We start from the raw sequence: 24,954 nt of genomic DNA on the forward strand, positions 1-24,954 counted from the left end.
GAGTACGGAGCAAAGGAAGATGAGTTAGGTACGCGATGCCTCCGTACAAGTATGTGTATTGCAATTACGCGGGTACTAGAACAAATACGGTTTAAGACATTGCGAACCGTGGAGACCAATGTGAAACACGGAAAGAGAAAAAAGCAAAGACACGTTTTTCTCTTCCCATGTGGAAGACAATTTACGGAGAAGCCTACAGCCACTGATCCAATGGGTAAGGATTGCTCTCTGGCGGTCGTGGCTGTGCTGCTCCATACGGATATCTCGGTATGATCATCATGATTTGCATCATTCCTACATAACAAAGATCTACTATGTAGTCATATTTTAACTTTCAAGACATTCCGAATCCTCCGGCGGAAAACAGCCCCTTTGTACTCCATCCATACGTGCATCGAGCGTAGTTGGGAAATTAATACGTACGTACGAAATTTGATCGTAGTCCCGTGACCTCTTTCAAGACGAAAATCGGAGAACGAGACAAACTCCAACAAGACCCGCTGTGATGGGCCTGTAACTATATATGCGCTATGCAATACTACGGGTGCAATTTCATTTCCAATGTCTCCTTTTTGAGGCATTCTAGCAATCTGCAAGCTACGTACTTGCGCAGTTACATCGAATCTGCATTTTTAAATATGCTAGGACCATGTTATGCAGGGATCGCGAAGATCTTGTATACCACGTCTGCATAGCATTGGGCTGTCAGGTGTTACTGTTTCAGCTGGTGTGTACGCTGCATATGCAGTGCGGATGCACTAGGCAGGACAGCCTTGCTGATGAATCCATAATCATATTGATCCATGCCTAACACCTATTGCTAAGCACCCATTTAGTTAGTCACGTCTTAGCAAGCAAGTAAATATACCTGACATAATCTCCGTAGTACATAACCTAGCGACCTTTTAGTAGTTCGTGTGATCGATCGGTCTCGGGTGATTGGGCAGTCGGTCGCATCTTTTGACGTACACCACCCTGCTAGTACCATCTCACCGTAAGTTGATAGTTACATCGCGACATAAGTTAATCCTATTATCAGGCACAAAGTCGAGAGGAGGAAAAGGCTTTGTCAAAAACACTACATTCTACTTGAAGCAAGTACACTGAATAAGATATTAAAAATTCGATGTACGGAGTAACTACTCACCGTAATTATTAATTAATGTATACAGAAGTGTAATACAATACTAACCGAAACAGGCTACACGGGAGAAGACTCAAAGAATGATCAAAGAAGGCTCCATAAAAGGGGCAACCCTATTCCATATTCCATACAAAAAACGCTATGTTTGAGATAGAAAACGGAGATACCCCTTTTATGGATCATTCGACAGTGGATACTAAAGTATTTACTTTACAAAAAAGCGGGAGACGAAAAAGTTTTTCTTTCTTTCTGGAGTATGCCAGAATGAGACAAAGAGTTTGGTGCTCAACGGGCAACCTTATGTTAAAATTTGCTAGTTACGCAGGCCATGTGGGGTGCGGATCAGGTCGGACTCTGTAACATGTGTAACAAGAATACGCACGTATCATGAATGTCGTACTATTTGCGGAGTTCTCGGGATTGCCCCTTTGATATGGAGAAGATGATTATCGATTACTTGAATAGATTTGATCATGGAATGAAGACGCAGAAAAAAATTATTTTCCGTATACACCGTTCTTTGACGGCTGGTGCCAGCCAGCCGTGTACATGTATGTCGGCTCGCTTTCCTCTTCCTCTTTCATTGTATACCGGCAGATTTCACCATTTTCCCTAATGACAAATTGCGAACAGTCGATGTACGTACATATTCTTTATGATAGGCACGGAGCGCGTAGTAAACTTTGAACTAAATAAACTACAAAGCGGGCAAGGTAGGTCGATAAGAGCTATCGATTCTGTTTACGGCGTACTAAGTCCTTATCTCGTAGACTTATGCAGACACACAGACATTTTGATTTTTATCGTCCTTGACAGATCAGGGGTGCATGCTTCCTGCTGCCTGGGTGCAGCATGGGTTCAGAAACAGGGCTGTGTCCTGATAGCCTGATTGAGAAAGATGAGAATGAACGGCCTCTGCGCCGTCCGCCTTGGCCGGATTGCGCTCGCTTACTCACCCACCGGGCTTGTTTCAAGGCAGTGGACACAGCAACACTTACACCGCTGGAGTGGCACACTTATTAAACTAGTATCTACTATCCGACGTGCGTTAATACTTTGCCTGAAAATCCACAAGTAAAATCATTTCCTTTCAGGCTTGAATCATGGTGGTGTTACTAATGTATCTCATCATCCCTTGCTCCGTACTCCGTACCTGATATCTGATACCTTACTTGACATACGACTCGCACAGATCCACCAGTGCGTCATGACTGCGATAGTTACCTGTTTTAGTTTCGTGTACTTCCCAGGAATCCTAGCACACCGACTTGCCATACGTCCTGTGACTCAACGAGTCAGCCTGAGGAATGGGTTGGTTACACACCAGCTGAGTGGGCTGAGTGGAGCTTAGCCTCACACATGGAACAAGGCTGACGGCCGGTAAATTGGTGAGAACCTAAGTACGGGTACGGAGTAAGCCGTAAGTAAAGACCGTAACGATGGATGGGTATTTTGCTTTTTTTCGTGACCATACCACATACGTAGTAATTGGCTAAACTAAAATTATTTTTTTTGAGGGTGTTGTCATTTCGCCCGGGATGGTTATAAATACCCTGAGTTTCTCCTTGACAGGTCCCAAAAAGTTTCTTGACCCGTAACAACAAGATCCATTCAAGAACTTCAAAGCTGATAAGTCTCTACTACTCACTACCAACACTTATCACTACAACAACTATCACGTACTCTCAGTACTCTCGAATCCACCATCAACATGCCTTCATACACACAAGTTTCCTTCCCTCCCTGCCCTGGTCCTCCTCCAACCGGCCCTCTTCCTCCGACCCCGAAATAAACGATACCTGCCCTGTTCGATGCATTCAACTACATACACGTCCAACGGTACACGATTAACGGTCAAACATTGCGGTTCTCGAGGAGAGGGTACAGCCGGTTCTGCCCTTCAACAAACCGACCAACAACAACGCAATTCGCATAGAAAGTGATATCTACACAGATTTACTGCATTTGGGTGCTGGTCTCGGTTCGGCCTACGGTTTCACATCATTTGGGATATTGATATTCGGTTTCGGTTTCGGAGTTTTCACATCATACAACATGCATACTTCTACATTTGTTTAATACCTGGTGGATTCCTTTCTACCTGTTTTCTTTTCTCTCGAAGAAATTCAATTCGGATCTACGACCCGGTCATCGTCCATACGAAATCATCGCACAGACAGCAAGAACGAACATCACGAATCTGTGGGCCTTTCGACACTGTTAGTGTGGGGAATCACATTTATCAAGACGACGAGATTACGCAAAATCCGTATCATCGACATCCGATCACCTCAAAGCAGCCGTTTCACGATGATAATCCCCGTTCGTTTCGTTAGCCCGTCAGACTAGTTAGGGCACGGGAGGGGTCAATGACAACCAACCATGTGACTCTACCCGCGCGCGATTGATCAAGGATATCAAAGTCCAAAACACGATCGGCGGGGTACACAAACAAGTGACATTGACAGGAAACTTGATTTTCTATCACGCCAATCAGACATCGAAGACACGACTGATAGGTCATTGACTCGTTGATGCCTTGTCGACCCTCACTGATTGGCTGCGTTCCTGTGCCGCCACGTCGGACCTGAATCATAGACTTTCTTCTGTTCTTTCTTATCTTCTTTTTTTTCTTCCTATTCTGTCATGTCTTATTTCTGTTTTAATTAGATCTTCTATGATTGTGCTTGATTTTTTTCCTGGCTTATCATCATGTTGTCTGCTTTCTTGTTTGTGGCATCCGAGAATACCCGTCGGCAATTAGATCCGACTTGCTTTTGATTTACAGTCTTCAATACAATTTTAATCTACGTGATCATCCACTGTCTCACTAGTTTATTAAAGAATATGATAGATCATGGAGCTATCTGCCAAAGAGTGCCCGCTGCATACTCTATCAAGTAGATGATGACATCATTGACCAACTACCATTCATATCGCCCATACAATCCTTTTCACCGAACCAGGCACCATTGTGGCACCGTGGCACTCGTGTATACGTACACCTTTATTATTACTAAGTACATAATGTACTAGACTCGATGCCATCGTAAGTCACCAGACCTGGTGCTCGACAGGGGATCAGACTCAAGCGCGCCTTAGTCGTCCGAGCGTCGCGAAACTGACTCACCGACAAAAAGAGGCATTTTACACTATTGGCACTTAGCCTTACTACATTTCTTAGTACTCCGTACTTATAGATGAGATGCATCACTCGTCGCACGTATGTAGCCAAGAGATATCAGCTAACGTTTTTACAAGCGTATGACAACGACTTTGTACTTCGTCCGGACTTGCCTAGGTAAATCTTGAGGCTGAGTACAGCCACTACAGGGTACTTTTCGGCCCCCTCTCGTTCTTTGGCCAATGCATTCCGTATACGAGCACATGGCGTCCGATCCATGGGTTGATTCCAAACCCGACTGCGTGGTAAGACATGCAAGACATGACTTGGTTGTTCTATCCATACCTCCGTCTAGTGTCGTCATTGACTTTATTTGGTGGTTCTGCTAAATTCCCATTTTTGGTAATTTCAGCCCCGCTCTAAAGCATACACGTTTTTTGCGCCTAAAGGTTTAGAAGGTTACAATGAATGCATGAAATGTTTCGGAATATCGGAGATTAAAGTCGACTCAAATAGATAATAATAGCTAGTTCTTGATCTTGCTCACCCGTGCGAATGTCGTTGAGTTGTAATGTCGTGATACGGTCGATGTGTCAAATAGAGAGGAATCGAATCATATGACAGTTGACGTGCCGAGCTAGTGTTTAGTCGTCACTACTAGTTTGCTTGTCGTCTATACGCTTATCAATATGCATGCAACAAGCCTATGTACTTAAAGATCTTAGTGTAGGGGGTTAGTTAGGTGTGAGCTATGCTGGTTAATATGTGTTGCTATACGCTAATGTGGTATGCTGATTGTAACTAAGGATTTTTGTGAGGAGAAATCTCCTCAATGCTGTAGGGTCAGGCAGGCCGTAGCAAGCTATTTAATGAGTAAGGAATTGTCGCAAGTTTCAACGAGACGGATTCCAAATGACGATAGAGTGTCTCTGGAGTCATTGCACACATAAGAAAAAAATTGAGACCAAAGAGTTCCAAGAATGTCACTTAGCATCTTAGGGCACAAATTCATGTTTTGAAGTACTACGTACCATATCGCTGGCAAACTAAGAAGGAAGATCAGGATATCTATCATTTCTGATTGATAGGTGCCCTTGAGCTAATTGAGCCGAAGCGACGAAATAGACTATCTTTATACATTTCGTTCACCTCCCGCAGGATCTGCTCGAATGGAGTATTGTGGTAAGGGAAATGGAGGTACCACTGTAATTTTCGATTATAGACTTCTCGGGTATTGGACTCATTCCAAATTCTCTCATCTTGTCTGAGATTATGCACAGCACCCGAATCTAGTCTACATTCAGAAAGACCCTACTCACCAAATCGATCCTATCTGCTTGAGAGCGGACAGAGACTCTTGAATCCCACAACGCAAGTCTGCTGGCTCGTGAGAATAGGTAGTTGGGCCAGGAGTTACAGCAGGCGCCAACTTAGTAGCCACTGTAAGACCACGATCCTACCATTTGAGCTCTCCGAGATACTCCTCAGAAGTCCCATTAGCGTAGCCACATGCAGTGTCAATGTCGTCCAGGCCAAATTTCTGGAAGACGTCCGGGATAGCTCTGGCTTCGTCGATGTTGGGAACGCAGGCTGTTAGATATGTTTAGCTAGTATAGAGTACTGGGGATCGTACTGCGGATTCACCTGATTTCCTTAGACTCATGGCCCTGAATACAAGCTTTATCTCTGGTCCGGTTTGTTCGGCCATTCTGGGCAGCGGTTTATGACTAACTGGTACCGTGATTTGGTGAAAACAAAGTATAGACTTACTGGCAACGGGTTTTTAGAGCTTCCCGTAACAGACCTCTTCTCTGATGCAATCGAACAGTCTATAGTGCAGCACTGCATGATATTGAAGACTTGTAGACTTCACTGCTCAATCTACCCCGGTAAACGCTCAAAAATATGATCACTAAGATACAAGTGAGTAAGGAAGTGATCTCGAGGCAATACATATCTCTAATTGGTGCTCTGTGGGATAAAAACTGCGTTTTGTTTCAGCTACTGGTGGCTGTTTCTATCTTTATCCCAGAAACCGACCTTGTTTTCGCGAAATCAAATGATGCAAAGATGGACAAAAACAGACTGCAGTTTAGGTCGACCACAATTGGAGAGATATGCCTCCAATTCCGTCATAAGGCTGGTGTAACGAGTGACCCACTGTGCTGGCTTGCGACGCAACAGATAGTGAGTCTCGCGAAGACGGTTGGTCGGAACGGTATGTCTCTGGTCGCCTCCTACTTTCCCTTCCACTAACAGAGGACATCGACCATGGTGCAGATGATCGAACTTGGCAAAAGTTGGGCGATTTGAGCACCATTGCATACGCTGTTGGCCTTCACCATCCGAGCGTTTGCATAGACCACGCGAGTGCGGCCTTTCTTGTTGAAATCAGAAAACGAGTTTTAGCTAGTGTATATGCAATAGATACGAAATTGGCTCTTGCACTAGGTCGACCACCCCAAATATGTTCGCGATACAGTCTCATCCAATTACCAATGGATATAAGCTACCAAAAATCTTGGCACAGCTGAGTAGTGAGATTGACAGAATCATCTCGACGCAGATGGCTGGAACAAACAGGGTCAAGCAATCCTAGAAAGCAGGATATCGAGGAATTTTGATGACGAGTAGTACGAGCGAAAGGATTCTGGAGTTGTCTTTTAGCCATGAGAACGATTGTCTTCAAGAGAGGATTGAGTATGTATTTCTTCCTATCAAACACCTACCTTGGGAAGATGTGCCGTTCTTGAAAAGGAGATAAATTAACATCATCACAAGAAAATCGATCGCAGATCTTCGACAAATGCAACAAACTTTTCCATCTTTTCTGGGTTGGCCGCCTAGGTGTACGAACAATGACGACGTTTCTGAGTTCCACCTAATGATCCATCTCGAGTGCATGGATCAAGACTTCTTGCTGTATCGAACAATCTGGAAACGACTTGGAGACAGATCACAGGGCTTGTTTGAGAGCTCATGCGAAGTCGTATCAACTCTGCTGAAGAATACAAAAGTAGGCAAGGAAATCCAGAGTCTTTCGTGGGAGGTATGTTTATTTTACATCTCTTCTCTTTCATCAGCTACTACCCATGAAATTGCGAGACTTCAAGAATTTCACTATTCAGTCTTCAACTCTGCTACATGGGATTCAGCGCGCTGGAATACTAGTCACTAAACTACAGCATCCGAAAACATTTGTACAAGCTCCATTATATCCACACTCTTGGATTATACAGAAACTAAGTTGTTTTGTATCGCTTCTAGAGAGGATGTCAGTGATCGCGATTCGGTGTATGGAATTTCCCGACAGACTTCGACGATTATCACTGACATTCTTGACAAAATTTTCTCCTCCAACGCCGCTCAAAGTGCGGGCTTTCACGTCAATGAGATGTACGACAATTAAGTTCTGACCTGTAGTGATGACGATGATATCATGCAGAGGGTCGACACCACTCGATGCGACCAACATGCTTGGCAGTGATTTGTTGTAAACATCGACACACTTGGTTATACCCTTAACAAAAGCAATCCAAGTATTCAGTAGAGACACTGTCAAGTTCAAGGCTGATGTAATCGTGCCATAGATAAGGAAGTTCAGAGCGTCTTCGTTGACGAAATATCACATCATCTCGAATGTTTCGGGAAGCTTTTATTGAGCATGAGCGGTAGGACTCGGCTCGTAGTGTGGTGAGATTATAGCTGATAATCAACAGTCCGCATTACTTTCCATGAGCACATACTTGATGCCTGAATGCTGTAGTGATGTCGAACAAGACAAGTGGTGTCTATTAGACCGAAATGTTTCGTCACACGGTACTGTCACTTGCTGCGAAAATAAGGGACCATGAGCATGAGCTCCTTTCACAACTTTATAGTAGAGGTTGTTTGCAGTGATTTGCGAATTCAATCCTCATCAAGAACTGGCTGCATCTGCGTCCCAATCCATTCCTCCATCAAAGCTTGCCCAGAAGTAGCCGCACCAGCACCGCCATCCACTCCTTTGCGACCCTTCTGACCTTTTCGTGTCACGAGCAAACACAGCACCCATCCCCAAATACCGAATCCATCATAACTCGTCGTAAGTTGAAGCTTTTTGTCGTCGAGAGTATCCGTTGCCAGTGCAGCAGCCTTTCCAGCCCGTTTTTCTGCGTCGGACTTTTCCTCCTCCGAGTCTACCACCTCAGGGATGGCGCTCATGTCAATACCGGTTCGCCCGTTGTTGCCTTCATCATCGCTTTCCACGAGAATCTCCGCCGTTGATCCCGTAAGTTTATTCGAGTTACTTTTCATCTTTTGCTTATTTCCGAAGCTCTTCTGCTTCGTAAGCAAGGAATGCTTTGTTCCAGATTCTCGCAAAAAGATGGCAACTTCAAAATCATCTATTACATCTATTAACATCCATCACTCGAATCTCTTTAATAAGACGACGCAAGATACATACCCTCAACCAAAACATCCTTCACAGGATTACTCTTCTTCTTTGCCAACGCACGCTCATTCTCTTCCCGCAGCTTAGGTAATACAAGCGGTTTGATAGTGTTAAATATCCGCGGAAGGACGGGGTCGCGAGAATTGGAGTCTAGAAGCCATCGCGCATCGGATGGGTTTTCGAGGAAGATGCGACATTCGAGGACGGAGTATTTGCTAATGCGGAGATAGCGTCTTATGGGGGCCATGATATTGATCAAGACAAAATCGAAAGGCAAGTCTGAGAGGATTGGTATAAAGAGAGCTGTGGACGTTGATTTTGTGTACGTAGTTGATGATTTTTGATATGACGCAAGATGAATAGTCATTACGACGCGGGATCATGTGACTGCGCGATCTGAATTTGGCCTGTTTGGGACTAGTGCGGCTCTCTATTGATCGGATGTTTTGATTGTCTATTTTCACCTTGTCAGACTGCGTTTCTCGATCGTCAAGTGTAGCATGCCTCAAGTAGCACTGCGTGTTCCCTCCTGCAAAATCATGATGGGTTACGACGCCATGACCACTGTCCTAGATGAGAATATCGACAATCCAAGTGAAAGGCAGGAACCAGAGGAAAGACCCTACACCCCCTATCCCCACGCCCGTTCCTGGACAAGGACTAGCCTCGCACCCAAAAATGAGAATACGACCTCACGGCATAACCCCTTATTCTTCTAAGGTCCAAGTTCCTCTCGGAACAAGGAAACAGGATGGTATGATTCACAAAGCGAAGGGAGACCCTGGGTTGACTCTCTGTTTGCAGGGTCAACTTTGGTCAAAGCAATGGAATGCTCTCCTATGGGTTCATGCCCAGTTGTTCTTCTTCAGACATTATAATTCCATACGTAGATTTAGTCTTACCATTCGTGAAACAACATTCGCCCCTGATAGGCTAGGAGTAGTTCCTCCCTAGTAGTATGACCCCTGATCCTAAGTCTGGAAACTCCGGCGCTTAACGCATGCCACATACAGTGGCTAACCTAGTTCCCCAAGACCCCGTGCCCATAGTTTAGGTACTTACCTAAACAGTGCATAGTCCTCCGCACTGAAAAGGAGTAGCTCTCATCGTGGCTGAGTCTGTCTCAGACGACATGTACGTGCTTTGTAAACGGTCAGCACAATCCCGGAGGCTGGCGTCAATGGCTGAGAAAGCATGTTTCAGAGTCAGACAAACACGTTCGTAAAAGTCGCCTGCTGGCAAAGCGCTTAAGGCCCGATTGGCTCACATCCGTTCTTTTGTTTTTGTCTTTCGAGGCTTCTATATTTATGCTTTGGCTATTTTCAGCCCATCACTCAAAAGAATCGAATCAAGGAATTGGCAGTAGTAACAGTTTAATCAGAATTGTCATGTCCCATATATGTACAAGAAGGTATCAAAAAGTCTTTGTTTCCAAAATCAATTGTTACAGGTAAGTATACGACGTATCAAAATGTAAATAACGTAACGACCTGTCTCCCCAGCGACGGTATGGACTGAACAAAGCAGGCCGGTCATGTCATGTTACTTGTAATAGACATAGAAACAAAAGTGAAGGAGAATATGTAGCGAAGAAGTAATGTTCAAAGGATATCCAATATTTTAAATTTAACCGCTGTAGTTGAGGATAGCAGTCAAAGCAAGAGGACCAGAGGCGACATTACCGCCAATACCACCGATGGCAGTCTCAGCCTGGGTATAGGCGTTGGAGACAGCACCGAGACCGGTGGTGATGGAAGAAGTCTGACCGTCACCGCTGATGAGGAGACCGGGGTAATCGGAGATGCCAGCAATGTTGGCCTCAATGGCAGAGACATCGAATCCAGACCAGCCGTTGTTGGCAGAGTCGGCAAAGTCGAACTCACCCCAGAAACCAAGGACGATTCCGTCAACAGTGCTGCGAGGAATGGAGGAGCTGGAGGGGAAACCGATGAAACCACCCTGGGTGTCGGTGTCGATGGCGACGTAGGACTTGGACTTGGGGGAGACGGTGACGGTCAAGGGGAAAGAAGTAGCGAAGAAACCAGTGAGGAGACCCTCAGCGCTGCACTTGTTCCAGAAGATAACATCGTAGTCCTCGTCGATCTGGGATCCGTCGAGAGTGATGGTGTAGTCGTACTTGCTCAAGTCGCCCTCGGAGATCTCAATGATGTTGGAGCCATAGGGGCTTCCGACGTTGCCGCAGTAGGTGGAACCAGAGCCGGAGGGGGCGGTGGTAGCACCGAAGCCGGTAGCAGAGGCGGTCTTGGAAGCAGAGGTGTGGGTAGCGGAGTTGACAACAGCGTTGGCGACTTCGGCGACTTCCTTGACGGCGGCAGCGGCAGTGGTGGTAGCAGCTGCAGGGGCAGCATCGGCGGCGGCGGKAGGGCCGGCGTAGGTGTTTTGCCAGGAGACGGTCTTGCCGTCAATCACAGCAGTAACCCAGTCACCGACAGCGCGCTCATGGTGTTGATGGCGGCGCTGGTGGCCGTGAGTGCGGGCGACAGCACTGCCGGCAGTGAGAGCCGTCAATAGGAGGATCGAGTTCTTGAACTGCATTGTGATGTTCGTTTTTGAAATGCGTGTAGAAGATGGGAGGAATCGAAGCGGCGCTGGAAGCAATATAAGGAGCGTGGGTTTCAAGGAGTGACAGAGCGACAGCAGGCTCAAAATAGACTGAATGAAAGAATCCCTGAAGGGAGTAAAGCGAGAGTGGGAATGCAGCGGGATATATGAAGGGGAGAAGGAGACGAGAGAATTTTCAGAGGGAACGGGGGGGTGGCTTAATAAAGGGTGGACACTGGTGGAAGGAGCGAGCCTGCGAAGAGACACGCTAGGCCATATAGAGCAGTGACTAACGGGACGCTAGCGAAGGACTTCATTTCCCAGCAGCCGCCAAGGTCAGGCACCGAACTGTGATTGGTCGAGGGAAAGCTGCGCCGGTGGGAGTGGGGCGGCGGGCCAGCGTCAGTCGAGACTTCCTGAGAGACTGTCGCTCTTTCCTCTCTGGTTCAGTGGTTGTGTCCTGTTTCATCTCTTGCATCGTACTACATACTCGTAGACACACCCGACAGGGACAAGTCTACGTGTGCAGCGACCACTCCACCAGACTAGCGCCGTGCGATCACCCTGTCGGGGCCAGGGGACTTTTTGTCATTGGCTGCTGTCCTCGGTGCCTGAGTCTAGACTGCACTAGCTGCGTAAGGGAACTCAAAGCACCGTCTGTAAGCCGGCTAAGTAATTGGCTCGGATCAGAGTATCTCGATGGTGGCCATTTAACTCTCGTAACATTGTGACAAAGCTCTCTCCACGGGCCCGTTTTCCATGGACACTGTTTCGTTTGATGTATGGAGAAAACAATTTTCACAAATAGGCTTTAATTCCTGTCTGATGTTCGATAATAATGACGGTCTTTGCCGGTGTTTGAGGTGTTGTGTTGACCGGGTTGGGCTCTCCGAGGTAAGTTTGCTCTCCCGTCGGTCGGTAGTCGCCATCGCATTACGCGATCTTTACCACTGCCACGTAATCGTGCCAGCATGTCTAGCACTCCAAGTTAAGTTGCTATTGTCTGTGAATCATAAGAATGGTGCCATCTCATTCAGGCTACGACTATGTAGTATTGACTGTACCTGGCCCAATAGGAGCCAGGCTGATGCATCCGGAGAACTCGGTGAGTGTGTCGGATGCATCAAAGAACACAAATGAGAGCAATCAATAAGTTCTTTGACATACACATTTCGAATTTACCGATTTATTCTCCAGATCGGAACACTGCGGAGCGCCACGTACACATAGGCTTGGAATGGGATCGAGCCACTATCGGCTTGCCACATGGTAATGATTATGCCTCATTCCTCAACGCTTTGTTCCGAACTTTGTTGTTGGCCACCCACGTGGTCTATTGATGTTGACAACATCTGGCATTCATGTTAGTTATGTTACGATATGAGCCGGCCAGGTCACTCTTATAAGAGTACGACCTGAGGTTGACTCGTCGCAAACAAGTATCGCGATTAGTCTTCGTGGCCATGTACAACACACTCTTGAAGAAGCAAAGTTGATGCTACCAAGCAGATCGATGGTCTGTCGCTCAAAGACCGATATTTTATGATGACTTGACGATTGCGCGAAGCTACATAAGCGGTCGAAGACTAGGCAGTGTTGCCCTACGATAGTCGGTCTAAAAGTACTTTAGCAATGGAGAACCTAGCGATGCTCAATTTGAAGCAAATATTAGCGATAATGCGGCATACTACGAGTCATCACTCAATATCTTCAATTAATCTTGGTCTGCAAGTTCTGAAAAAAACGACTGTCGGTGTGATCTTGTCGAATGCAGAGCGCCTTGCTGGTATCGCATAGGCCGATTCGCGCCGTCATATGCAGGTACCAGATCGGCATATGCCGTGTCACGAATCATGACACAGCACATATATACTTGTTGCTACGTAGTCTTTGCACACCGCACACACCTTACTCGGATTGACATTCGACGCATGATTTTTGTTTGTTGACGATTTACCGTCTCGGTAGCATGCTGATGACTAAAGAAATGTCCGAAATGGTTCGCCCCGGACCGTGACCACACTGATGGAATGGTTGGTTCGGGCATGTGATGGACAAGCCCTAGCCCTAACTTTGCAGTACTACTTACGGAGTACGCATAATTTTGCTAAACCAACACACCGCTCAAATCGCTCGCTGCTTGAAAATCCCCATCAAACGATCAACGTCTTCATAGACGCATTTACTACATACATAGTAGTCTTTGAATACCCACTTTGATCCTGGATCGACTTGGGCGCGATCAAGCCCACGATTCTAGAACCTGAATGTGGATATGCCAGAATGCCGGGAAGCATGACAGGCTTGGTTTCATTTCAGAATTTTCATACTTTTTATAAGATGCTCCGTTGTGGCAACATATGTATCAAATCTATTTCGTAAGATGAAGTCTGCCTTGTGGGTCAGATGTGTCGATGCGATCAAAAATTAAGACTGTTGTAGCCTGAAAAGTAAGGCATTAAATCCATCCGAAAACGGTTAGCCGATCTCCCAACCGGCTCACTGCCGTGCCGCCACTCTGCGTCTAGCTCAACTTTAGACTTGCTTCGACTTGCTTCGATTTAAGATGACAGCTTCATGACCTCGAACGCAACATAGAACTACAGCGCACTCATAGCACTCACTGCGATTCAACAGCCGATTACGTCGCAAAGCTAATATCCATGGCACGATCTGCCATCGTGCAAGAGTACGACACTCCCCCCACCACGCGCTCCGTAACCTTCAGCGTCGACCAAAAAATCAACCACGAGCGCCTACACAATGGTATCACTCGGCCGCAGGGCTACACCGTCTCGTACCACGCAAACCCAGCCGTCGAAGCGCATCATTTCGGTCAATCCCATCCCATGAAACCATGGCGTCTAGTGCTCACAAAAGAACTCGTCCTCGCATACGGAATGCATCATGCCATGGACTTGTATCTGTCGCGCGCAGCGACGTTCGAGGAAATGGCCGAGTTTCATACAGCAGATTATCTTGACTTTTTGAGACAGGTTATTCCCGCCGACATGGAAGCAGCAGAGCAATCGGATAGGATCGCAAGCTACAATTTTGGGGACGATTGTCCGATCTTTGATGGCTTGTTTGACTATTGTTCGCTCTATTCCGGTGCGACGGTCGACGCGGCGAGGAAACTTATCAATAATCAGGCAGATATCGCGATTAACTGGTCGGGCGGGTTGCATCATGCGAAAAAGACGGAGGCAAGTGGGTTTTGTTATGTGAATGATATCGTGTTGGGGATATTGCAGCTCTTGCGATTTCATCCGCGCGTCATGTATATCGATATTGACGTACATCATGGTGATGGCGTGGAACAAGCATTCTGGTCGACTGATCGCGTCCTCACGGTTTCCTTCCATAAATACGACAAGGATAATTTCTTCCCTGGCACCGGTGCGCTGGACAGCAACGGACCCTCTCACCCATTAAACCCAGGCTCGCGACACGCCATCAACGTACCCCTAAACGACGGCATCGAAGATGACGATTATCTCCAACTATATAAAGACGTAATCAGCTCCTGCGTCGAAACCTATCAACCCGGCGCAATCGTCCTACAATGCGGCGCCGATAGTCTGGGCTGCGACCGACTAGGTTGTTTCAACCTCAACGTCACCGGCCACGGCGCCTGCGTCGCATACACCAAAACCTTGGGTCTGCCCATGCTCGTCGTCGGCGGCGGCGGCTACACGCCTCGAAACGTAAGTCGCGCCTGGGCCCACGAAACATCCATCCTCATCGACGCCGTACAAAAAATCGACCCAAACATCCCCGACACAGTCACATTCCGAAACCACTTCGGCCCGGATTTCAGCCTCTTCCCCCCACTATCTGAAATGCGTAAGATCGAAAACAAAAACTCGAAACAGTACCTGTCCCATCTGGTGTCTACGATTCGTGAACAGCTGCGATATATGCAGGGTGCGCCGAGTGTGCAGATGAGTCATATTCCGCCTGATATTTTGGGTTTGAGAGAGGATGTGGAGAAGGACTTGGAAGAGGAGAAGGATTATATGGATGAGGAGAGGGAGGAAAGAGATCAGGGGATTAGATCTTCGGCGGGCGCTGCGGCGTCGCTGTCACCGGCAGATTCGACTTCGAGGGCGTCGAGGAGAGATTTAGAGAGAGGTTTAGGGACAAGGGGGGAATTATCTGCTTGATTTTTTGATTTTTTGTTCTGGGATGTTTATTTGGTTTGGTATATCTGAAGCATATGGCGCAATGTTTGGTATGTTAAAAAGCCGGGTTGGGGCGTTTTGGATTTGGCACGGTATGCCATTTGTACTATACTCACTTCATGAGACACTCAGAGACAGGAGGTAGAAGCGACTTGGAAATGTACAGATTGTCGTTTCATTCTACATCGAACAGTCGAAGCTGGAAATAGGTGTATCCAATTAATCAAAGTACCCACTAATGTCACCAATTAACATTTGAACTATTTATTTTTCCTCCGCATCAACAAATACATCCACATCATCCGTCGTCGAATCCACCCTCTTCACAGGATGTGGATCATGATTTATCTGTGACCCAACGGGTTGCAATGGAGCCATCAATCCAGTCGAAGTGTCGCTGCCAAGTAAATCGTGCGATGACCCATGGGCTGGTCTTGCGGCTGCAGCTCCTGCAGTAGAGGTCATCTCGTCGCCGAAGTCTATCAGGTCGCCGCCGTGAGATTGGGCGTACGACTTCGAGGATGCGGATGATATAGTTGGTTGATTAGTAGAGGTATGGAGTTCAAGGGATGCTTTTTGGCCGGGGATGACGGGGTAGATGCCGAGGATTTGTTTGTGTGCTTTTTCGATGTCTTTGGGGTCACTACTACTCGTTAGAAGGAATCTCGGATTTTTCATAGGTGACATACACTTCGGCGTTGATTATCCAGTCGAGATCTTCTTCACCCTCCTCTGATCCGCCAGGTCCACCCCGAACGGCGCGGAAGAGCTTCGGGTGCCACTCTACATTTCCTTCGGCTCGTTTTGCTGCTTCTTCACGTTGTTGATCTTCGATCTTGGTCTTTTCTGTCGTCGCTACTTCATGGTTCCTGGCGTTCAATCCTTGAACTGTGCTGTACCATAGTTTTTGAGACTCTCGTTGGGACTGGTCTTCGAGAGGTCGGACTAGAGGAGGTGTGTGTTTGGCGTGAGTCGCATCGAACAGGAGCTCTTTTTTCCCAGTCTACAGTAGGTTAGTATACTTCTACCACAATCCCGAAGTGCGAACATACAGCGTTATTTTTCAGGTACATCTCACCATTCCACAGACCTGAAATCTCATAGAAGACCTCGCCCGTCTGGTCATTTTTTATCGTTCCAGAAATAGCATTGTAAGTGCCAGAGAAGTAGCCCTTGGTTTTGAATTCAACATCGCACACAAGATGGTTTTCTGGGCATTTGATGAAGCTGTGATCGCCAAGTTCGTATTTCATCTTTCCGAAAAGGATACCGCGCGCATACATGTTAGGCTGTGTCAGGTGGCTAGTGTCGTTAGTCTTCATTCTGCGCAGATGCACGGTTGACATACTATCGCTCGCCTTTGGCGGGATTCTTGCCGCGGTTCAACAATCGCAATACTGCAGTGCCTTCCATAAGACTGGCAGCCGAGTTTCCGAGAAACTTACTGCGCGGCTTGAGAGTGCCGTCAATTCTTATATGATGCTCAGGGGCCATAAAGAAGTAGCTAGACTTGGGAGGGTGGTGAGAAGTCTGTTCTGATATGTAATAGCCTCGAGTGCCATCGTTGTAGTCCCAGTAGCAGGTGAAAATTTCTCCGAGAATGGGGTTGAGTGGTTTTTTCACTCCTCTGCGGCAAATCAGTACCTATTTAGATGTACTGGGGTATAGCGTGTCGTACGGAGGTTTGATATGCCAGCCACTGAGGTAGAACTTGACTACCGATACAAATCGCTCTAGCGGATCGTCGATAGTGGACATTGGAAGCAGTGTTTCCGGATGCGCCATGAAACTAAATCACAGTCAGTACGCGCAGTGTCCTCCTCACGTCGCCGACGTACTTTGTGATTCGTTCCAACATGGATCGTGGCTCGAGGATAAACGTGGGKAGGGKGACTCGGCTTAGATCGGCCCCGGGGCGAAGTTGAGAAATGATGTGAGAGAGGACTGTAGTAGTTGTAATTGTTCCATCAGCTATGCCTTATGCCATGATACCTGCTTGGTGATCCGTCCTACCATTGCCCTGCTCGGGTTCGACGACGGTCTCGTCTTCGGCTTCATTGTCGGAGGATTTATTGCCTGTCGAAATCATAGTTAGCAACTGCCCAGATCCGGAAATCAGCAATACCACTGTTCCGGTGCATAAATGCGACAAAGCTGTGTATGCTTACTCAAAGACGAGCGGCGGTGTGCGTGCACGTGGGGAAGCGGCATGATGATGGTCGACGATGACTACCCTCTGCCTCAACTGATCACTCAAACTTCACGGCGTATTCGGAGCGATATGGTCGAAACGTATAAAATTCCCTGAGTCGTTTCGATGCGGTCTAAATAGACTGTTTGCAGGAAATCTGGTTGTCAACAAGATATGCGGGATGCGGTTTGTGCCAAAACACACAGCCCCTCTTGGGAAAAAAAAGAGGAGTAAATTCCGAGAGCTTAAATCAGGCCAGCAGTAAGAGCTAGTATGAATGACTAGTCGAGTTTTCCGAAGAGTGAGTCAGACAGGATATACAGATCCAGTCATAGATTGATTCTAGATCTAGAGTACTAGGCAAGAGGTTTAAAGACGTTAACCAGCTAGAAAGGTACGGGCTTAAGAATGACGTTGGGAGGAAAAAGATTGGAAGGTCCCCTCCTTCCCGCCCGATAAAGCCTATGACGACGTCGCCCGTGACCTCGTTTCTTCGTCTTCTTTTCTTTTCTTTTCTCATCATCATCTTCCTTCTGCTCATGACGATGTCAGGCAGCCATATTCGACGATTACCGACTAATTAACTAATTACTGACCACCTTAACTGATTCCAGACCAAGCCATCATTTGTGGCTAACTACTAGGTAGTAACTACTGTCTCCCCGACCATCCGGTCCCCCACCTTATTGCGCCTCTCTGAGCACCCTAATACTACATCCCTATCTGATTCTGATCGATCTAACCTGACTTACCTCTAGGTACATTAGCCAAGTCTGAGTTAGCACCGCGTGCGACTACATTACTGGATCATTCGCTGAGAAACGACTGTCTACGCGCCAAGCGGTCTTCATGGAGAAGCATTGACGCATATGGACTCCACTATCCGCGTTTCACCTCAGCTTGATCTAAATATGCGTACAACTTAATCTATCAGTGATTCCCTGATATTTACAGTCGTATTCGTATTGGGTTGACTGTCCTTGTCTTCCAACCAGTACCTCTCCGACCCGTGAATGCAAAATGAAAAATGTTTCTATATCTATCTAGAACAAACGGCAAATTCGACAACTGAACGTCTGGCTGACCCGAAAGGTCTACGAACAATAGACAAGATTTCTCACAGAGCCCTTCCCTGCGTCACCTTCTCTACCAAGGGAACATCCCCGTTCGTGATCTCCTTGATAAATTCAGGGTCTGGATGATTAAGCATCACGTGGAAATGCTCAATCGCATGTATAGACTTGAGAGACTTCCAATTCTTGAACCACACCACCTGTGAAGACTAACATTAGCACTGTCCAACTACCACCACAAGTTCAAACGTACCTGATCAGCGGGTATATGAGAGCGAAAGACTCTCTCAACATAATCTTCAATCTTCTTCCACATAGACTCCGTCAAAAGGCCTGTAGCAGGATCTTCTTCAAGCTCAAACTTGGTCCAGATGACTAGATGGACAATCCCTTTCTCGAGACCGTATGGCCAATCATTAAACAGAATCTTGAGATCATCTTCCCGGGGAAACAATTAGCAAGAGTTTCTTGTCAAGGAAGGCGGAAACTGTACCATCAAATTCAAACGGCTCCCCTCGCGGCTGCAAACCCCCTTCTTGATTCCAATGTAATCTCTCAGAAACCACAAAGTCCATAATTGAGCCATACTTTTGCTTTAGATGGAACATGTATTCCAGATACCTCCTCAAATCGGACGGTAGACGTTGGAATTTCCCGATCTCATTCGTTTCTAACTACTATCAGCATGCTCCTTTGAAAGATATATAGAAGGTAGGTAGTACGAACGAACTAACTCCTTAACCCTCTCCCAGCCAATCCATTGATACTCCTCGTCCGGCGTAGCCAGTATCCCTATGTTCTTATCGGATTGCTCCTTGAGAAACTCAGGACATGACGCCGGCCATTGATCGCGCGGTACGTTCACGAGCCAGAATGGTAATGGTTCATTGTCGATGGTTGTAGGTAGGACGGATTCTGTGTTGGTGGTGGTAGATGGATCTAGATTGGAGAGCTTTTCGTCGATGGCTGTGAATGTTTCGGCGGACATGTTTCTTCTTTTTCTTTTGTGAATATAGAATTGCTGTATAATCTCTGTCTATGACTTTATGCGTGGGAAATCAATATGTATGCGAGATTGAATTGGAGGAGAAATATGTGCTGGCGTTTATATGGTGAGGTGGACAAGAAAATAGGCATATGTAGGCGATGCGGTGGGGTATGTTGCTTCGTATCGGCGATAAGTTACATTCATTCTATGCCCAAGGCCATTATATCGGAACCATTGGACACGAAGGGATTATGAGATCAAAACTTCATAGCAGTGACTCGTACAAGCAATTGATAAGCTATGATGACCAATTCGAGGAACGCTATACACCATCGTGGTATTCCGCTCGTAATACACCTCAGAATATCAAAACAGAATAATAAATTCAAGAATACTACGACCTCACCCTCCCAACCTCCGGACCATTACTCCTCACAACCTTAACCCCAACCTCATCAAACTCCCTAAGCGCCTGCTTCCACCCTTCGCCCGGATCCACCGACCTGACCGCATCCTCAACCACATAACTCCTAAAGCCCGCCTTCACAGCATCGATCGCCGTATACTTAACACAATAATCCCCCGCGAGACCAACGACAAACACGTCTGTGACACCGCGCTGCTTCAGCACGGCGGTAACATCTACATCAACCGATCTATGGTGAAGCGCAGGATCCATGTTCTGAAACGCGTCGCTAAACACCGAGTACATCTCAACTCTCGTATCCATTCCCTTCTTCGCTAGTACGTCTAGTTTGTTGGTCTGCGCAATCTCGGGAATGATTTCTGCGCCCTTTGTAGAGGCAACGCAGTGAACGGGCCAGAGGCGTTGAGACTTTGTTTCGTGCTGTTTCCCGGGGGCTGGGTTGGTCATGTCGATGAATGATTCGAAGGGTTTGTTGTGCGGGGATGGATGGTTTGAGGCGAAGGAGATGTGGTCGGATGGATGCCAGTCTTGGGTTCCGATGCGGATTGCGAAGGCGGGGAGATTGAGGAGGTTGTTGATTAGGGGAGCGATTGCGCGGCCGCCTTCGACGGCGAGGGATCCGTTCTATTATGGGTGTGTTAGTTGGGTAGGTGTCTGGAGGAGTCGTGTTGGAAGATGTACTGGTGGGCAAAAGTCCTCTTGCATGTCTACCACGATCAACGCGGGGACGAACGTGAATTCATTTTGTGAAGTCATCGTAGAATCGTTCTGTATATTCTTGATGGTATGTATACTCCAAGTAGCAAGCGACAGAGTAGACGAGGTATTTCTTGCAGGTTCTCGAAATGTGAAAAGATGAGGGGAAGTGAGGAGCTATGTTGTTATCGGAAGGCAGGCGGAGATAAGACAGCTCCGTACTAAGCACTCAACACAGAACACCAGAGATATAAGAGAAATTTATAAAGTAATGATTGCATCAGCTACGGCATCATAGATATATGGAATTAGTATAGGAAGAAATGAAATGGCAATTGGGTATAACCGCTAGACAATCTAAAACCACGACAATGTCCATAGCGCCGGCAGATTAGGATGCTTTTCCTGCCACGCACCAAGAATTTCCGGAACTTTCTCATCAAAGCTTTGTCTCGCTTCACTAGCACCTCTATCCCATGAATCAGGGTCGTCATACAATTGACGCTCCTCATTAGCCGCCGTGTTCAGCCTATCAGCCAAATCACGTATAGCTTTCCCACCCGTCAAGGCCTCTTCATGATTATCACGGATGTCAACATTAAACACATGCACGGGCCGATTCAATGGTGAGCCTCTATTGAGTAAATCATCGACAACCGCATCCCAACATCTCTCCTCGCAAGTGATGATGACATCGACAACGCCGGCTTCAGTGCCCAGACTTCCTTTATCGCCTTTGGCAATGTGGTCCAGGCGCGGTTGACCCGGTACCCAGTTCTGGAATCGCTCCGGACCCCATTTCAGGTTTCGGTTGCGGTCAAGCATATTCAAAATTCCATTATTGCGATACAAACGCTGATCCTTATTGTAAAGATCCTCGTACATGTGATTATACGACGTAGAGTCGAAGTTGAAAACATTAGGCTGCGTGATCGAGGGACCTGGCAAACGCACTAATGATCCTGTCCCGAAGGAGATGACCGGATATGAACGCGACAGCTGTAAATGTGCTTCCATGGAGCGGTTGTTATTTGATGCACAAACAGTGCAGAATTTGAGTTTGTATGACGGTCCTTCCTCTGCTTTTGCTTCTGCGGTTGCAGAGGCATCGTCACGCTGTTCTGGGATGGTTAGTTGTGACGCGTCGGTGGAATCTGCTTCCGTTGCATAGAGCATCTCGGGGGTAGGTACGACTACCGTCTCAAGCTGGGGTTGAGGATCGGTAGCCATTTCAAATATCTGAATTCTTGTTTTACTGTCTTTCGTTTCACAGCACAAGACCCGTTATCAAGGAGGATGCAAGGGTTGAAAACTGGCACTCGCAGAGCCCTAGCTCTTGTAAGAGAGATTAGCACAGTTCAAATCAAACGAGAAAAGACTTTCATAGAATAATAAGCGACAAGAAGGATCAGTAAAGTTGCGTAATAATAAAAGCTATCAGCATTGCAAAAGCTAAGACAGCTCCAATAATTGAGGTTCATCATTAAGGTAGAAATATTATGAGAGAGTAAATAATAGTACATACCTTGCAAGGAATTTGCATTTCTCACACCATTACCTCAAGCCAGAAGCCGCGCACAGGTGGTGTCGGCAGAGACTTTGAGGATGATGATGATGATGATGGAAGGAAGAGCTTGGAAGAAAGGAAGTTTTGTTGTGGTACAAAATTCGACGGTTTTCCGCTTGTCAGGTTCCACGCTATGCCTATTTAGATCTAGCTCAATAAAGGTTAGGGTTACAGCGATATCAATGTTGGTCTCTCAACTTCACCTCTCGAATGAATAAGCAACACGGAGGACGGGTAGACTGTTGTGTAGATCAGTTCTTCTCTGACTACGGTTCCTTGAGTACCGGTGAGACCGCTGCTGCGACGGACATGTGCCAGAGGTCTCCTGTGCCAATGAGACACTACGTAGTAGCATGTACAAGAAATAGTTATTCGACATCGTCCATACAAAAGAAAAGTGGTGTGTAACACTATGAGTAAGCTACGTTGACAACCTCAAGTTCAATTGGTTTAGCGTTCAGCGGGCTTTGAATTCGCGGGGAGAGCTGAGGTCATCCCAAACTATCACATGCCGAGGCACTCTACGGTTACAGTACAAAGGCTCGAGCCCATGTCTTATGGTGCTGCTCTATAATTACGTACATAACAACCAGACCTGGAGCTACAGTGATATCCACAATCCCACTCCATACATAATCACTACCAATGTAATATATTGCAAACATGGAACCATCAAGCGCAACAAAAGGCTTCTTCCAAGCCCATCCCTCAATACCGCCGCAGTACCTCGAAGATCGCGCTCTCAGCCGAATCATCAACTTTCATCTCCCCACGCCAACACCCTCCTCAATATCAGATGATCTTTTGCGGTTTTCGCGACTAGTCCTCTCCAAACATGTCTTGGGCTACGTCGCTGACGCAGAAAAAAATCTCCCTTACCTGAAACCGTTGACTTCGTTCGGGGAGGAGAATAGAGATGATCCCTTAGTTACAAGCGAGGGATGGAGACGATTACAAGAGATCGGTATCCAGGAGGGTATTGTTGCGCTTGCATATGAGAGGGACGGTAACGAAGGATGGAATCCGAGAATTAGTCAGTTTGTCAAGTACCATATCTGGAGCGGAAGTTCAGGGATTGTGACTTGTCCCAGTGCGATGACTGATGGGGCTGCGAAGTTGTTGGGCAAGCATCTTAATGACAACTCTGAGACGAATGAGGTGTTCAAACGCGCGCGAGAGAGACTGATCAGTCGCGAGAATGGGTACGCGTGGACGAGTGGGCAGTGGATGACTGAGCGGAAAGGAGGAAGCGATGTTCGCGGTACAGAGACCATCGCTATTCGATTATCCTCTGAACAAGCCCGTGATAGCGGCTTAGATGCAGACGGCCAACCCCTCGGCCCCTGGCGCATCGATGGATTCAAATGGTTCTCTTCCGCAACAGACGCAAACATGACCATCCTCCTCGCCAAGACAGGCGACAACCAAATCAGCGCTTTCTACGCACCATTGCGACGAAGAGTTAACAATACCACCGCACAAACAGAGCTCAATGGAATCAAGATTCAACGCCTCAAAAACAAACTCGGTACAAAGGCCCTTCCAACCGCCGAACTCGAGATAAAAGGTATGCGCGGCTTCCTAATCGGCCAGCAGGGTCAGGGCGTTAAGGAGATCTCACACATCCTAAACATAACGCGCATGCAAAATATAATCTCCTCGGTGGGCGCCTGGGGTCGTGGACTGGCAGTCAGTCGCGCATTCGCTAGAGTCAGGAGCGTCGGCGGAAAACTGCTTTGCGATGTTCCAGCGCACGTCAGAGGGTTGGCACAGGAGCATGTCAGGTATACAGCTCATATGCATTTATCGTTTTTCATTGCTGCGCTGCTCGGTCGATCCGAGGGATCAAAAGATACATCCGCAGCGGCGGCATCGAGTATCCTACCGCAAGACGTAAACCGCATAAACGCACTCTACCGCCTCCTCACGCCCATCGCCAAAGMCCAAACGGCTCTAAGTGCAATAAATGGTCTCAGGGCGTGCATGGAGTCCCTGGGAGGGGTCGGGTATCTCGAGAACGAGGATCCGGAACTGAACATTGCGCGATTGTTCAGGGATTGTAATGTGCTTGCGATCTGGGAGGGGACGACGGATATCATGGCTGATGATTTTGTGCGTGTTGTGAAGAGAGGGAAAGACGGAGAAAAAGTGCTGGATATCTTCGAGGAGTGGCTTGCGAATTCGTTTCGTGCTGCGGAGTCGGCTGGGTTGAAGGCAGAAGCGAGTAGGTTGAGGACGGCGGCGGGGCAGATACTGAAAGATTTGCGGTCAAAGGATAAAGAGGAATTGGCATGGCGAGGGAGGGACTATCTGAGGGATATTGATTGGTTGGTTTGTGGGTGTCTGTTGATTCATGATGCGGTCAGAGATGGGGATGCGGTTGCGAAAGAGGTCATGTCAAGGTGGATTTATACTACACGGGACGCATCTCAAGATTGGAGGGCGGAAAGTGTCTGGGATCGAAAGATTGTGTTTGGGGATGAGAATTTGTCGGCTAAATTGTAAGCCAACCCAGCTACAGTAACATCAGACCAGAAATGAGTAATCATTTTCTATAATATAA

At 47.1% G+C, this 24,954-nt stretch overlaps 8 protein-coding genes across 8 annotated transcripts; 2 read left to right on the forward strand and 6 right to left on the reverse strand.

Annotated features, from left to right (window-relative positions):
• Positions 1-8,177: 8,177 nt before the first annotated feature.
• BHQ10_006243 (uncharacterized protein) lies at positions 8,178-8,950 on the reverse strand (the record flags this gene model as incomplete). Its single annotated transcript, XM_040878808.1, has 2 exons — positions 8,178-8,653; positions 8,716-8,950. The coding sequence occupies 2 exons, from the start codon at positions 8,948-8,950 to the stop codon at positions 8,178-8,180; spliced, it is 711 nt and encodes a 236-aa protein (XP_040734747.1).
• A 1,379-nt stretch (positions 8,951-10,329) lies between these two features.
• Positions 10,330-11,259, reverse strand: BHQ10_006244 (uncharacterized protein; the record flags this gene model as incomplete). Its single annotated transcript, XM_040878809.1, has 1 exon — positions 10,330-11,259. One exon carries the CDS (start codon positions 11,257-11,259, stop codon positions 10,330-10,332), a length of 930 nt encoding a protein of 309 aa, XP_040734748.1.
• A 2,669-nt stretch (positions 11,260-13,928) lies between these two features.
• Positions 13,929-15,431, forward strand: BHQ10_006245 (uncharacterized protein; the record flags this gene model as incomplete). The annotated part of the gene is made up of 1 exon (XM_040878810.1): positions 13,929-15,431. One exon carries the CDS (start codon positions 13,929-13,931, stop codon positions 15,429-15,431), a length of 1,503 nt encoding a protein of 500 aa, XP_040734749.1.
• Positions 15,432-15,713: 282 nt separating this feature from the next.
• Positions 15,714-17,660, reverse strand: BHQ10_006246 (uncharacterized protein; the record flags this gene model as incomplete). The annotated part of the gene is made up of 8 exons (XM_040878811.1): positions 15,714-16,092; positions 16,139-16,452; positions 16,502-16,751; positions 16,798-17,076; positions 17,128-17,238; positions 17,288-17,393; positions 17,463-17,525; positions 17,618-17,660. 8 exons carry the CDS (start codon positions 17,658-17,660, stop codon positions 15,714-15,716), a joined length of 1,545 nt encoding a protein of 514 aa, XP_040734750.1.
• Positions 17,661-18,757: 1,097 nt separating this feature from the next.
• Positions 18,758-19,701, reverse strand: BHQ10_006247 (uncharacterized protein; the record flags this gene model as incomplete). The annotated part of the gene is made up of 4 exons (XM_040878812.1): positions 18,758-18,913; positions 18,967-19,151; positions 19,207-19,383; positions 19,440-19,701. 4 exons carry the CDS (start codon positions 19,699-19,701, stop codon positions 18,758-18,760), a joined length of 780 nt encoding a protein of 259 aa, XP_040734751.1.
• Positions 19,702-20,095: 394 nt separating this feature from the next.
• BHQ10_006248 (uncharacterized protein) lies at positions 20,096-20,884 on the reverse strand (the record flags this gene model as incomplete). Its single annotated transcript, XM_040878813.1, has 2 exons — positions 20,096-20,752; positions 20,810-20,884. 2 exons carry the CDS (start codon positions 20,882-20,884, stop codon positions 20,096-20,098), a joined length of 732 nt encoding a protein of 243 aa, XP_040734752.1.
• A 297-nt stretch (positions 20,885-21,181) lies between these two features.
• On the reverse strand, positions 21,182-22,054 carry BHQ10_006249 (uncharacterized protein; the record flags this gene model as incomplete). Its single annotated transcript, XM_040878814.1, has 1 exon — positions 21,182-22,054. One exon carries the CDS (start codon positions 22,052-22,054, stop codon positions 21,182-21,184), a length of 873 nt encoding a protein of 290 aa, XP_040734753.1.
• Positions 22,055-23,054: 1,000 nt separating this feature from the next.
• On the forward strand, positions 23,055-24,896 carry BHQ10_006250 (uncharacterized protein; the record flags this gene model as incomplete). The annotated part of the gene is made up of 1 exon (XM_040878816.1): positions 23,055-24,896. One exon carries the CDS (start codon positions 23,055-23,057, stop codon positions 24,894-24,896), a length of 1,842 nt encoding a protein of 613 aa, XP_040734754.1.
• Between the last annotated feature and the right edge of the window lie 58 nt (positions 24,897-24,954).

The sequence above is a fragment of the Talaromyces amestolkiae genome, assembly GCF_001896365.1.
Source record: "Talaromyces amestolkiae strain CIB chromosome Unknown scaffold11.1, whole genome shotgun sequence".
Taxonomy (NCBI): domain Eukaryota; kingdom Fungi; phylum Ascomycota; class Eurotiomycetes; order Eurotiales; family Trichocomaceae; genus Talaromyces; species Talaromyces amestolkiae.